Source organism: Ailuropoda melanoleuca, chromosome 1, assembly GCF_002007445.2.
Source record: "Ailuropoda melanoleuca isolate Jingjing chromosome 1, ASM200744v2, whole genome shotgun sequence".
NCBI lineage: Eukaryota > Metazoa > Chordata > Mammalia > Carnivora > Ursidae > Ailuropoda > Ailuropoda melanoleuca.
In genome coordinates this window covers 77,373,994-77,388,233 of record NC_048218.1, presented here as the reverse complement: position 1 = coordinate 77,388,233, position 14,240 = coordinate 77,373,994, and the positions used below count along the sequence as shown (strand labels likewise).

Below are 14,240 nucleotides of genomic sequence, written 5' to 3'. Positions count from 1 at the left end.
TCTTGAGAAAGCTTTCTCAAACTAGCCCCAAACTGCAGACCTCCCCTTGAGGAATGGTGCCCTCTGTTTCCCAGAGCGTCAGTCGCAGAGGGGACGACTTACATGAGAGGCACTTGGGTGCTTGCTGCCTGCCCACTCTGAGCCCCATCCCACACTGCTTGGATCAGAACCAATTCAGAATTCAGGAATCTGCAGTTCAACAAGTCATTTGATGATCGCAACGTGCTCACAGTCTGACCATCAGTGCTCTGTGCTGGGCCGCTTCCCCTCATGGGTAATAGATGATAGGGAGATGGTCAAGTGAGTATAGTGTTTTAGTCTATATCCCCATCCCCACCGGGGGGGGAGGGGGTTGTTGTTTCTAAATTCTTCAGAAGTTCCTTTCCGTAGAAACTCACTAACAGAACCTGCTTTCTCAACTCATTCCAGTGCATGTTGGCAAACGCGTATTGAGTACAAATGACAGGCTGGGTAGAGGGGGAACAGACCACAAGGTCCTCAAACCTGTAGACAATGAGTGTCGATAGAACAGAGGACAAAATCCAGGGCCATTTGGGGTGCAGAGACAGGGTGGGGGGGGTGAGGAGGAATGAGCAATGGAGACTACTGAGGGATGACCAGTAAGGGGGGGGGAACCAGGAGAGTGAGTGTAGGTTTTGGAAGCCAGAAGGAGGAAATGACCAACTTGGTAAGATACTACCGGTGAGCTGAACAAGATGAAGATTGAGCCTTAACCATTTACTGAGCAACACGGGAGCGGGAAGGTCTTCGGCGACGTACACAAGAGCGGTTTCCTGGAGATGGGGGAGGCCTGCTGGGTGCGTTCAAGTGCTACTGGGAAGAGGGAAATCGGAAACACGTACACAGTTCTTTCAAGGAGTTTTACCACAAAGGAAAGAAGGCAGGAGCTGGGAGGTGAGATGAGGTCAAGAATTTGCACAGGAGGGACAGGGAAATGAAGGTTATTTAGAACTCGTGCCATGGCTAAATCTGTTTCTGTTGTGAAGTCCTATATCTTTTTCAATGAATTCCTTCAGTAAAACAGAAAAACTGTCTCCTATACTTTCTTTTCAAGCTCTTTCAAACTCTACCCACCCGCAAATGATATTGTCTAAAAAGTCTGCCAATCACTCTTATTCCTGACATTGCCTAATTTGAACACATTTTTCTTCATATGACATTGCATTTTTTCATATTTGCTTCATCTGTATTTTGGCTGAAGTGTTCCAAAGTAGATTTCATCTCTAACTACTTCACCTGCATAGGACTTCAAAAAAAACCCCATAACCATACTATGTAATCATAATAAAATAATACTTACTGTTATACCTAACAAAATTAACAATGACTTCTTAATGTCTTATAATACCAAACCTATATGCAGATATACCCATGTGTCCCCAGTGGTGTTTTGTTCAAAGCAAGACTCAAGCAAAGTCTGCACATTGCATATGATATTTTTGTCTTTGAAGCCATTTGTTTTTCCTGCCCATTGACCTGTTGATGAAACTAGTTCCGTTGTTCTGTAGAATGCCCTGCTTTCTGGACTTGTCTGATAGCTTCTCCGTGGTGTCGTGTAACTTGTTCTTCTTTCTCCTGTGTTTTCTAAAAACTGAGATTACATATAAAGGCTTGATTATATACAGATTAAACATTTCGGGTGAGAATTTTTCGGAGATGGCGCCGTGTGCTTCCTGTGGCTTCACATCAGGAGGCATGTACTGCTTGGGTGTCCCACTCTTGGTGACACTAAGACGGAACAGGGTCACGGGGTGGTTGCCTTAATCAAGAGAGGTTTTGTTTTGTTTGTTTTAAGATAGGAGAAACAGGGGCGCCTGGGTGGCACAGCGGTTAAGCATTTGCCTTCGGCTCAGGGCGTGATCCCGGCGTTATGGGATCGAGCCCCACATCAGGCTCATCCGCTATGAGCCTGCTTCTTCCTCTCCCACTCCCCCTGCTTGTGTTCCCTCTCTCGCTGGCTGTCTCTATCTCTGTCAAATAAATAAAATCTTTAAAAAAAAAAAAAAGATAGGAGAAACAATAGCATGTCTGTGTGCTGATAAGCATGATCTTCGAGAGAGGGCTACATATGATGTGGAAGAAAAAGGGGAGATTTTATAGAAAAATATCCTTAGGTGGACAAGAGTATACAAGACCTAGTGGAACAAATGTTGGGTATCCCAAGCATTGCGTGCAGCCAGTTCATCCATAGCAACAAGAGATCATTTGGGCATAAATGCAAGTAAGGTGAGTAGCTATGGTACAAAGGTGTGTTGTGTGTGTGGTAATTACATTCTGGTAGCTTCCTTTTTCTCTATGAATAAGTAGCAAGTTCACTGAGGGAAGCGGAAGATAAGGGGACTTTTCGCGGGGAGTAAGTCAGATAGTCCTCTAGGAGACTGGCCGGTGATTGACCAATCACAAACATGTGATTGCTAGGAAGCATGAAGGAGCTACTTGAAGTTAGTGATCATGAACTTGAAGTGAAATCCATAAGTAGTATTTTGTGATTTTCTTTAGCCATGCAGCTGCACGCCTACAGCTGTGGAGGAAGACAGAGAGTTGGATTTAACCAGGTTTGGGTTTTATCCAACATTGTGTGATGAGAGAGACCAGTTGAATGACTGACCATGCAGTTGAAGCTGGATAGGAGGTGAAGTGAGAATATGAAGGAAGTGAGAGACGGTGAGTGAGAAGGTGGCAGGAGCAACCACAGGAAGACAGTTGGAGGTCGGTACTAGTCGGATTAAGCTACAAAGATAAGAGCAGTGATTGGGGTGGTGGTGTCTGAAATAAAGACTATGGAGTATTTTTTGAAAGTGGCAAGATCAGAGATATGACCTTGGGGGTGAGTGGCATATTTGGAATAGAGGAGATGAAAGAACTGAGAGACCAGGGGACTGGAATGGTTCCGAAGGTGGATGTTGGTATCCCTAAGAGGCAGGGCAGAAATAGCATGGGGAGGATTACTGTGAGCCAGCTGCGAAAATATTCAAGGAACGAAGAGTGTCCTGGTGGAGGGGAAATAACTTCACCAAGGTGGGTAGCAGGTGGCATGGTCTGCATGGGGTTGTGTAAGGATGAAACGAGTTGGTGCATGTGAAGTTCTCAGCACTGAGCACAGGCTCTGCGTGTCTCAGTGCTTAATCCACTGGATTTATTTTTACCGGGGTGGTGGGGGGAGAGTTCTCTTCATTTTAAGACCTTCTAAGGGGCAAAGCTGCCCCCAGGAGATGGTAAATTCCCTGTCACTCTGTGTATCCAGTAGACCAAATGAATGTCTGCAGCGACAGTGCTGCCAAGGGGATTCTAGCAACTGAAGGCGATGGGTTGGTGAGTAAGTGTGGGTCTAGCAGTTGAAGGAACGGGGGATGGGGAAGGGTGGTATCAGAGCTAGCTAGCTTCATTCTTTCATTCAGATGTGACGGAGCACGTCCCACTTCTGGCTCAGAACCTGGCTAGATGTGGAGCTGCCAGAAATAAACTTCTTAAAGGAACCCTCAGTCTGGGTGGGCTGTCCCATCTGCTAACAGATAAATGTCACATAGTCTCCTAGGAGCCAGAACAGGCACAGTGGAGTCGTGTCGATCTCTGTGGGCTCAAGAAAGTCTTCAGAGTCCAGAGGCACTTAAGCTGGTGCTGGGGACAGTGAGTGGGCATGACCTCGTGAGAACAGGGTAGGAAAGATCATTTCGTCAGAAGGAACTTTCCTTGCAGGGCAGCAAAGGGCAAAAGAGGACAGGGCATTTGGAGTGCCAGAATTGAGTTAACTCTGAGAAAATCACTCCTCTTCTCTATTTCAGTTTCTCTATTTGTAATTTGGGACGGTACTGGTACTCACAGGTTAGGGCATGGTGAGAAGTACGTGAAATGATGCGTGTAATCTTTTTCACAAGCCCTATTGTGATCCCTTTGGTTGTATTACCTTAACTTGATTATTTAAACAATCCTACAAGATCGGCTCTTTTATTATTATTCCCATTTTACAGATACAGAACTGAGTCTTAGAGGGTTGAGGAGCTTGCTGGAGGTTGTGTAATGGTGAGAGACAGTTTGGACTCTTGCCCCAATCTGTTTAATCCCAGAGCTCTGACCCTCAACCCCTAAGCTAGTCAGTGCTGAGCACATAGCTAGTACTAAATAAATGGTAGCTATTATGGTCATGATTGCTAACATTTCTCACCCAGAGGACTGAGGACTCCGTTAGGACTTCGGCAGCTGGTTGAAATTCACCAGGGCTGCAATCTCTTGAGCTGGGAGTGCTTGTTACCTCCTAGGAGGGCAAGTTGCTCTGAGCAGATGTGATCGATAGGGGGAGGCAGGTCTGCGTTAGCTGCACTCCTCTGCTCTCTGGGCACTGAATTCAAACCAAAGTGGCACGCCCATGCCCCAGCAGCTTACTTACGGGGGCAATGGCAGCAAACCAGCATTCATAAGCAAGAGGTGTCCTCTCAAGGGCAGCGAGGTGCCCGAGGTGTTCCTTGTGAGGGTGCCAAGAAAGAGCCTTTTCCATCAGTGATGCCTGAGGAAAGCACAGACCTCGAAAGAGCTGGCGATCCTTCATTCATTCGATGAATAATTATTGAGCACTTACCACGTGCCATATACTCATCTAGGCTCTGAAGGTGGTAGCGAAGGAGGCCGACGCGGTTTCTACTGAAGGAGTTTCCATTTTTCGTAGAGGAGGCGGATAGTAATCAAATAATAATATGAATGCATGCATAATTACGCACTCGTGCCACAAAGGCAACATACATGACATGAAAAGGGGTAGGGCTAGCAGAGATATTTTGGGACTCTCCCAGGACGTCTGCCCGGGAGCCAGTTCTTCGAACTGGTAAGGAGAGCCCTGAGATTTTGACAAAGGTCACCGCAACACCTGTCCCTGTGGCCCTGGTGATGAGTAAACCCAGGGCCCGCCCACACATGCCCACCTGCCAGTCTGAACCCCAGAACTGCTGGGCGGGGGCCTCGCCCTAGGTCATGGGAGGGAGCCAGTTGTGGCCACTGTGGCTTCCTCCGAGCTCTGTTCACCATGCGTCTTCCAGGATGGGCTTCGAGATTGCTCCGTAGTGGGTATGGAGTTGATAGACAAGGTATTTTCAATATTGTCCCTAACAGTTTTGCCTTAATTACTCCACTAACATAATAAGCATAATAAAGGAAGTCAAACTGAGAGAGGAGAATTCAGCTCTCAGGTTGCTCCTCAGCTGTTTTCAGGTCTGAATCATGGACATTTTTTCTAGATATTTGAACATGAGTAACTTTTCGTCACCATGATACATGCAGATAACATTCTTCATTTCACCTTTTTGTTTAATATTTAAAGAATGTTTCTCCCAATTGCTACATAAATCCATGCACAATTATTTATATGTATTATATGTTATTACATCTTACCTTATATATGTTAAATTAATATTGTTATATATATGTGCATATATATATATATAGATATATATATAGTCTTTCTATCAGGTGAAGGTACCCTAGTAACTATTTCCCTTTTGCTGAAACCTTGGTTGTTAACCTTAGATTTTCACCATTAGAAATCACTTTCAAATTGAAAACTATTTTTCTTCTTGCATGTACCTATTGCTTTATAAAACTCTTCCACCGATCCTCTTCCAAACCTCACCACAACTGTGGAAGGTAGGGAGTCATTTACATGCAAGGAAACCCAAATATGTCATCTTTTTCTCCTTTTAATTCTTTATTGTCTTATTTCCTGCAAGTATGATAACTTGGTTGATAGTTATAAGCTCTTAATTCTATGACCTGGTTACTTTTCTAAAAAGATTAAGTTAATTTCTACTGCTCTCTGAAAATATACCAATTCTATAACTGTTTCAGTAATGAATATTATCATTTTGAAAACTGTCTAGTATTAAATCTATAAACTGGCCTCTTAACATGCCAGTTGTCCCTTTTGGGTTTCTCTCAAGATTCATCAGAATTTTATATGCTTGTTAATTATGTTTTCTATTTTGTGATTTGTCCATTCATGTGGAATGCCTGTTTATTTTGAGAAGCTTTGACTCTCTTTACCCTTTGCACAGCTGGACTCTTTTTTTCCTTTTAATTACAGCATTTTCTTGGAGACAAGTGGGAGTTTTCATGCAAGTGACTCTATCAAAGTTTTCTTTTATTATTTTTCTACATTCTGTCAGAAGAAAGAGCTGACAAATATAGAATTCTGTTTTTAGCTTTCTAAAATTATATTTTATAATATTTTTTCCAACACTAAGAGTAATGCATATACATTTTAGAAATTATGGAATATACAAAAAATTATAAAACATGAAAGCATTCATTATGCTACCATCCAGGGTTACTTTATTTTGTTTTGTTTCTAGTCCTTTGTCTTTTCACATGTACATTAAAGAACATTTTTTGGGGGATTTGATTAGAATATCATATACAGTTTTGCAACCTATTTTTTCCAGCTAGCATTATACTGATTGAAATTTCACATATCATAAGGAGTTCTTTGATAATAAATAATTGTCTAGAGTATATTTAGGGATGATCTGAATCTTCTCTCCCCGATTTAACTATTTATGTAACCAGTGAGTGAACAATCCTTTCTTTCTAGACTGGTCTGTGGTGCCTGCTTTCTCCTCCTAGCATGTTCTTATCTAGTATCAGTCTATTTCTATGCCTTCTCTGCTAGTCACGACCCTGCACACAGCACCTATAATGGGCTCTTGTCTCTGCGTTTCTTTTTCTGAGCTCTCCAGGCTTCCTGGATTGAGCTGTAGCGGAGGCCAGGAGACTAGCGGAGGGGCCCGTCCGCCTTGTTAATCTTTAACCCTGCCCCTGCTGAAAACCAGGCTCTTACCTCCTCTTTGGTTTTTTTTTTTTTTTCTTCTTTTTTTCTTTTTTGGCCTTTGCAGATGTTTTTTGATCATCCAGAGAAAAATGAGTCTTGGCCTCCAGACACAATAAAGCAAACATTCCTCCCATGGAGAATAGCACTGGTTCCTAAGGACCCAAAGGGCCTGCAGCCCCAAGGGGATTAGCCAACAGCAGGTAAGGAACACCTGGAGGCATGGGTGTGGGGGCAGCAAAAGGGTACATTCCTAATTAAAGAATGGGGTGGTGGAGTGTGCTGGCCAGGAGTCCCGGAGTCCCCTCGCTGTTGTCTTCATGTATTCGTTTAGTTCTCATTCGGTGAGGGCTGAGGATAGGTGGTTTGCCCGTGTCTGTAAACGATTTGAAGTTATTCTGTGACTCAGTCCACCCTTTGTGGGCGCCTACTTCGTGCCAAGCCCTGCCTTTGGTACTGGGCATGTGGTGATGAGTAAACCAGAGCAGGAACCTTCCTTTGAGATTTTTTTTTTTCTGTTGCTTCAGGGTTAGCTTGTTCTTTATAGGTGACAATGTGGGTTGTTACTGGATTCTTCTAGAAGCCTGGTGGGGGTAGTAAGGATTTATCGATATAGTCGCATCAGTTCAGTAATGCTTTATTGAGTTCCCAGTCAATTTCAGGGACTGTGCTGGACACTGGGGTTTCAGGCATGAGCCAGGATGAGTTCCCCTCTAGCAGGGGGGTCAGCAGAAAAAGTGAGCATTGCTAAACACTAGAAATGAATGGGAGGGGGCTCCATGGGAGTCGGAAGCAGAAAGGTAACCCTGTCTGGTTGCCAGGCAAGTGGACAAGAGACAGACTACAGCAGTGCAAAGGCCCAGAGGCTAAGACATCTGGAAAACCCAAAGCTTGATGTGTCTTCCCAAAGAATCAGGGGAGAAAAATTTACTACTCCTTCTCTTCAGTTTGGGCTGCTTAAAGGGAACTGCCTCAGTCCCTGTCTCTTTAGAGCAGCTGGAGAGGGGAGGGAGAGTGGGTCTCTGTGTCTCTGAGCAGAAGCTCCAGCCAGCCAGTGGACTTGGAGCCGCAACAGAGGGTGGTGTCAGGACACCGGGGGAGCCCCGAGGTGAGCTTTTAGAGAAGTATCCTGGGGCCATGACCCTGAAGGCTAAGGCTGTCTTAAAGTGGCAGGACTCCTGTGCCGGGCTCTTTGGAGGAGCTCTTCTATTCTGGGACCGTCAACCTTGGGGTGTAGGTGCTGTCAGGAAGGTGACCACCATCCCCTCCCGAGCCTTAGTTCCTGGATGGTGAATCAGGTCCTGCCTCTCTACCTCCTGTCTCATTTCACTCATACACAGAAAAGTTAAGTCCGAGTCTTAACTGCAACCACTTCCAAATCACTCGTGCAACTTTGGAGAGTAAATCAATAAATAATAAATCAATATATATAAAACTTCAGTTTTTTCAACTATAAATGCAGCCCATACAATATGCTCTGCTTACGTGACAGGGTTAGTCTGGGTTTCGTAAGCCTAATGACCATGAAGGGGCTGCCTGGGGAGAAACAGTGTACCCGGGTGAGGGCTGGGGCACGCCCAGGGCCAAGGGGGTTTTCCTGGGATTGTCTGGCCAATTGACTTGTCCCTGTAGAGCCCCTGATTTCTGAGTCCTGTTTGGTCAACACTGACTTTTCACTGTCTTTTTAATATGGATTCCTCTCTTTTAGTGCAAAGACCGTGAACTTTTAGAGTCAGATAGACCTGGGTTGGAATCCTGGTTCTGGCAATGACTACCTGTTGACTTTGGAGAAGCCCTGTAAGTCTGCTAAGCCTCAGTGTTTTCATTTTCTCCAAAGGGGCTGTGGATACCTATGCCATTGTGTCACAGTGAATATTAACTTAGACATTGCACTAAAGTGCCTACCATATTGCAGGCACTTCTCAAAGGCTCCATTCCCTTCTTCTTGAGTTCTTCAGCTCTCAGAGTCATGGGATCAGCTGTGCTGAGTATCTGAGGAAATGGAGTTCCTTAGTTTTCTGACCTGCCACAAGCCCTCTCCCCTATTTCATGACCACACGCTTGAATTTTTCTCCCTCTGTGTACATTCTGTCACTTCCCACACTTCCGCAGCTCAAGGCAAGAGCCCATTCTCCCCAGAGCCATCCGTTCCCGAAGTCTGGGGTGGTGGGAAGCACGGTTTGGTTGGTAGTGCCCATGGATTCCAGGAACGGTCTGGATGTCACTTAAAGAGTCTCAGATGAGGACGTGAGCTCGGGTTGATGAGTCATGACCAGTGTTCCACTCTGCCGTCTCTCCCTGTCCCGCACGACCTCCACATGGCCCCCAGCCAATGGGTTGCTCTCTGGTCTCTGTTCAGAACACTTCCTGTGCCTTTGCAATGACCTAGTTCAAATACCATTTCTGCTGGTGCTCCCAGCACTCTGTGAGTGAGAGAGAGATTATTCTACAGAAAACCTAGGTAAAGACAGATTTAGTGACTTGTCCAAAGTCACTGAGAATGGAAGGGACCCCAGGATTTGTGAATACCTAGTCCAGTACTCCCACCCCTTGTCCCAGATATCCTATACCCAGATAGGAACTATGGATCCCTAGCGGGGTTAGCAAAATGCCAGGGGCGATTGCTTAGACTCATTACGGTAAATAAACCCAGTTATTTAGGAAAGAATTTAATGTTTTCCAAAAGATACAGACATTGTTTGAGTTCAAAGTACTTCCATCTTCCATTCAGTTACACAATAAATTCTAGGAAAACAAAGTAGGGCTTTACCCAGATACGAAGGGGACTGTGAGGCTCTATTTTTGTAATAAAATCCATTTGCCAGAACTTTCAGCAGTTCTGCACATGTTTATGCTGAAAAGGACATGGATTATGGAATCAAGTGCGCTTGGATTTGAACTTCGGTGCTACCATTTACTCAGCTTAGTGATCCGAGGTCCTTCTTTTAACCTCTCAGAGCCTCAGGCTGCTTGTCTATAGATACGGAGATTGTAACACCTTCCTGGCTAGAGACGGTCAGGGCCTCTCTGCACAGCTCGGGATGCCCTTCCTACTGGACTATCATGTACGTGGTGCTGGCTGGAGCTGTACATGACAGGGCCCCGGTCTACAGTGAAATTAGGTGAAATAATGTCTTATATGCTTGACACATCTTCGTTTTTATCTCCTTAATTGGTCACGTGTCCACTGTGTTACCAAGATTTCCTCTCCTCGACCATGAGGTGAGGCAGCTTCCTGCCACTTGATAGTACTCTCGCAGAGCAATCTGAAGCCGGGTGTTATGCTGTCAGCTAACCACTGGTCTTCTCAAGCAGGAGTCCAACACAGCAGCCCTTAGAGAGATGTGTCACGGGCCTATGGCACTGCCAGATGGAGGTCTGGCAATTTTAAAACGATGCTGGGCCCCTTACGATTTTAGGGAGTTTGGATTCTTGTGAGGTAGACCAGTCATCCTGCTCTTCCTTTTTTCTCCTAGATTTTCAAGCACACATGCCTTCATTGAACAGACAGCATAAGGCCCCAGGAGCCCAGCGATGTGTAAGCTGTGATTCCTGACCTCACCAAGCTCAGAGTGCAGTCAGGGAGCTAGACCAAGACAACACAAACCTAAGAGTCAGGGTGTAAAAAGGAATGGCAGGAGAATACAGAAAGTGTTCATGGTTCAGAGAGGAAAAAGGGAACATCTGAGGACTGCTGTCTACATTCAAAGCCCAACTGAGGCCGAATATTTACTTCCAGTTGTTGCAGGCTGCAGGCCTGGTGGGAGTAGACCAAAGGCTGGAAGCGAGCCTCCTCACTCTGACCCGTTGCCCAGCTCATCACCCCACCTCTTGCCTGTCACTACTTTTAGATTTTATTCACATTGGTTTTGTTTGTTTGTTTTTGCCTCGTCTTACCTTTTCTAGGCTTGTTTTCTGCTCAGAACAGAGTGGCTGCCCTGAAAACATCTTTCATTATGATTCACACCAACCTGAAGAAAAAGTTCAGCTGCTGTGCGCTGGCCTTTCTCCTGTTTGCAGTCATCTGTGTGTGGAAGGAGAAGAAGAAAGGCAGTTACTATGATTCCCTTAAGTTGCAAACCAAGGAATTCCAGCTGTTGAGAGGTCTGGAGAAACAGGCTGCGACTTCAAGCAGCACCCAGAAGCCCCCCAGGGGCAACCAGGCGCTCAGCAGTCCCCGGGGCCCAGCCAAAGCCAAGCCAGAGGCCTCCTTCCAGGTGTGGAACAAGGACAGCTCTTCCAAGAACCTCATCCCCAGGCTGCAGAAGATCTGGAGGAATTATCTGAATATGAACAAGTACAAAGTGTCCTATAAGGGGCCAGGGCCGGGTGTCAAGTTCAGCGCAGAGGCCCTGCACTGTCACCTCCGGGACCACGTGAACGTCTCCATGGTGGAGGCCACAGATTTTCCCTTCAACACGTCCGAATGGGAGGGTTTCCTGCCCAAGGAGAACATCAGGACCAAGGCTGGGCCATGGGGCAGGTGTGCTGTTGTCTCATCGGCCGGATCACTGAAGTCCTCCCAGCTGGGCCGAGAAATAGGTGGGTTGTGGGGTGTTAGGGCTGCTCCTGTGGAGCTGGACATGTGGACGGGACTGGAGAGGAGGGGCCCAAGTACGGCCTGTGACTAGCACACTGGGCCCACTGCGCTGTTTTGCAGCCTTCTCACGTGACTCAGAGGCACCCTGGGGGCAGCCGAAAGGATGGCGATCTATCCAGCCTCCCGGCATGGTTATCAATGAGAGTGGCTTTGCTTTGCTCTGTTTTAAATAGTGCTGTTCTGCAGAAAATATTGTTGGAAAAGTGAGTTACAGTGTGGAAAATCACCACACTGTAACTGACTTTTGAAAATAACAGAAGCGCTGGTTTCTCCTGTCTCTTCAGGTCCTGAAATTCTGTAATTTTATTGGCTAGTTAAGGACTAATTGTCTCTTTTGGCTTCAACTACCTGAGTAATTTTCAGCCTTTCTGTTTGAGGGTCATTAATTAGAGTAGGAATTTTTAACTTGGGGACTGTGGACCAACTTTAGGGTGTTCACGAATCCCTAAAGCCGTGTGCAAAAATACCTGTGGATTTAGGTGTGCATAAAGTGTGTGTGTGTGTGGTCAGTCAGTCTGTCCATTTTTCAAGAGAAAAAGTCCATCGCTTCCAGTCGATTATTCTCAGAGGTGTCTGTGACCCAAAAAAAGGCTGAAAGTCACTGGTCAGAATATATCAACTTGCTTTTTTTTTTTTTTAATCCATCACAGTTAATAAAGATGGAAAGTCTGTCCGTGTTTGTAAACATGTGTACACCACCAAGGGATGGATTTGCTTAAGGCTCCCCAGTTCCCTTATTTTGAGAGAACGTGTTTTCCATTATTGTGAAATGAATCAGGCTAAAGGAAGTACAGCACAGGAAGCCTTGCTCTTCTCTCAGGCTCTCGAAGGTACTGGAGCAGGTGAGGTCATACGTCTCCTGTTTTATTCCCTTCCTGGGACTGCCAGGAAAAATGGTGTGAAATCAAGCGCAGGCTCTCAAAGGAAGAAAAGTAGACCCAGATTGGATTCTCTGAAGCAGGAGGAAGTGGTGAGATCACCTTTCGTGCCTCCCCAAACAGGCGGCACTCACAAATGAAGGCTGCCAAGATTACCGGCCCCGCCCCAACTTTTGCTTTTTGCCTCTTTGGTTTCTTTTGGACTTTGTTTTCTAGAAGCTCAATGTGATCGGTTTTTGTTCATCCATAATAGAACTGAATTCCTTTCTTTCTTCCTGATTTTTGCTCTATAACGGTCATGTTTAGAATATTCCAGGTGCTAGCGGATCTTCTCCACGTTAACTCATCACTGAGGCCCGGCCAGAACTGGGTTATGGTTTCCGGCAGAGCCCGAGACTTCTATGAATTGGAACTCCAATCTTTACGTGCTCCGTGAAAGTATGGAGTGACTTACATACACAGTAAAATAATCTTTTTCTGTAGACTGCAGTTCGAATTTCAAGTGTGTGTTGCCCTGGAAAGACTTTGCTCCTGAGATGTACCGAACATTGCAGGCTGGACTTCCAGTGTTCTGCCCTTCAATAGGGCCTTCCCCTGGGCATTCAGTCTAACAAATGTTTTAAGGAATTCATTCATTCTTGTATTCATTCACAGATCTTTCAACCACACAGAGCAGAAGCTTAGAATACAAAGGAGAAAGAGACGGGGAAGGCCCTTTGCTGAAGGCCTGGGAGTATCAGGCAGGGTGCCAGGCCCACGGCCTTTCCACTGCACCTGGAATTTGTCCCGCTTCTTGTGGACTATTGAGTGTATTCGATGGTTTCAAATTGTTTGCTCTTACAAATTGTACTGCTAACAGGGTTTTTGTGCAGATGACTAAAGTGCCTAAAGGGGAAATATCCACAGCCGTGGGGCTAGAAGACCAAAGTAAGATAAGTTTTGTGGCTCTTTTTTGTCCATTGTAAAATTGTTTACGGAAGGGATTGTAATAACGTACTGTGTCTCCAGCAGTCCCTCAAAACAGCCAACCGTGGGCATGGCCATTTTCAATTATCTTTGGAACATGTACCCTTAAGGTATCTTAGACTTTTTTGAGTTTTCATTTCAAACAATATTTGTAAAACATTGTAACCAACAGGAGTAATGCTGTCCTGCACCTGCTGTGTACCCAGCATGCCTCGCTTTTTAATCTTGCCGGGAATCCTGTGATGTGGGGACAGTTATTGTTCCCATTGAACTGACAAGCTAAGCGTGGAGGCTCAGAGATTACACAGCTGGTAAACAGTGGACTGGGACTTGAAACCGGGTCCTTCGACTCCAAGGCCCGCACGCTCATCCCCTCTGCTCTTGCACCTGCAGTGGTTGTGGCTTTATAATGAAATTTCTGGTGTGATGAATCCCTTGTCAGGTTAAAAAAAAATCCCGTGATATTCTTGCTTCCTTGCCCTCCTACAGGATAGGAGAAGTGCATTCTGAGTTAAGGCAAAAGCAAGCAAAGGCTACATGGGGAAAAGTGCGGAGTCTGTTGGGCTGGGATGTGGGGTCCTGCAGGGTGAAGGGGGCTGGGGAATGAAGCCGGAAAGGTAGGCAGGGCTCAGCTCCTATGGAATGTTGATGGTCACGATCTAGACTTTGGGTTTCATTCTTTGAGCCACAGAGTTCAAGAAGGGTTTTGAGCGAGCAAGTGATGGTATCATGCGCATTTTGGAGAGATTTCTCATCTCTCTGAATACCCTTGTCTATGGGGACTGCTCTGTAATCTAGTATTAGGGATTACTGCCACTTCCGGGCGAGAAGTGCCAGGCCTGTTCGAGCAGTGATCGTGGTGGTGGAAAGAACGGGTCTGATTTGAGAAGAGACAGAAATTGGTATCTAACTAGAAATGACCTTGAGCGACAGGCAGGAGCCAGGGTTTCTAGCCTGGAAGTGGGCG

General features: G+C 45.7%; 1 protein-coding gene across 11 annotated transcripts in view; it reads left to right on the top strand.

Annotated features, from left to right (window-relative positions):
- Positions 1-14,240, top strand: part of ST6GAL1 (ST6 beta-galactoside alpha-2,6-sialyltransferase 1) — a 117,981-nt gene that overhangs the window by 79,773 nt on the left and 23,968 nt on the right. For 9 of the 11 annotated variants that reach the window (XM_034661410.1, XM_034661387.1, XM_034661417.1 and 6 more), the window contains 3 exons: positions 6,897-7,032; positions 8,538-8,626; positions 10,736-11,371. In XM_034661410.1, coding sequence (XP_034517301.1) covers positions 10,786-11,371 — 586 coding nt within the window. In that variant the 5' untranslated portion in view covers positions 6,897-7,032; positions 8,538-8,626; positions 10,736-10,785. The remainder of the gene's footprint in view (positions 1-6,896; positions 7,033-8,537; positions 8,627-10,735; positions 11,372-14,240) is intronic. The other 2 variants (XM_034661390.1, XM_034661439.1) reach the window with 2 other exon arrangements.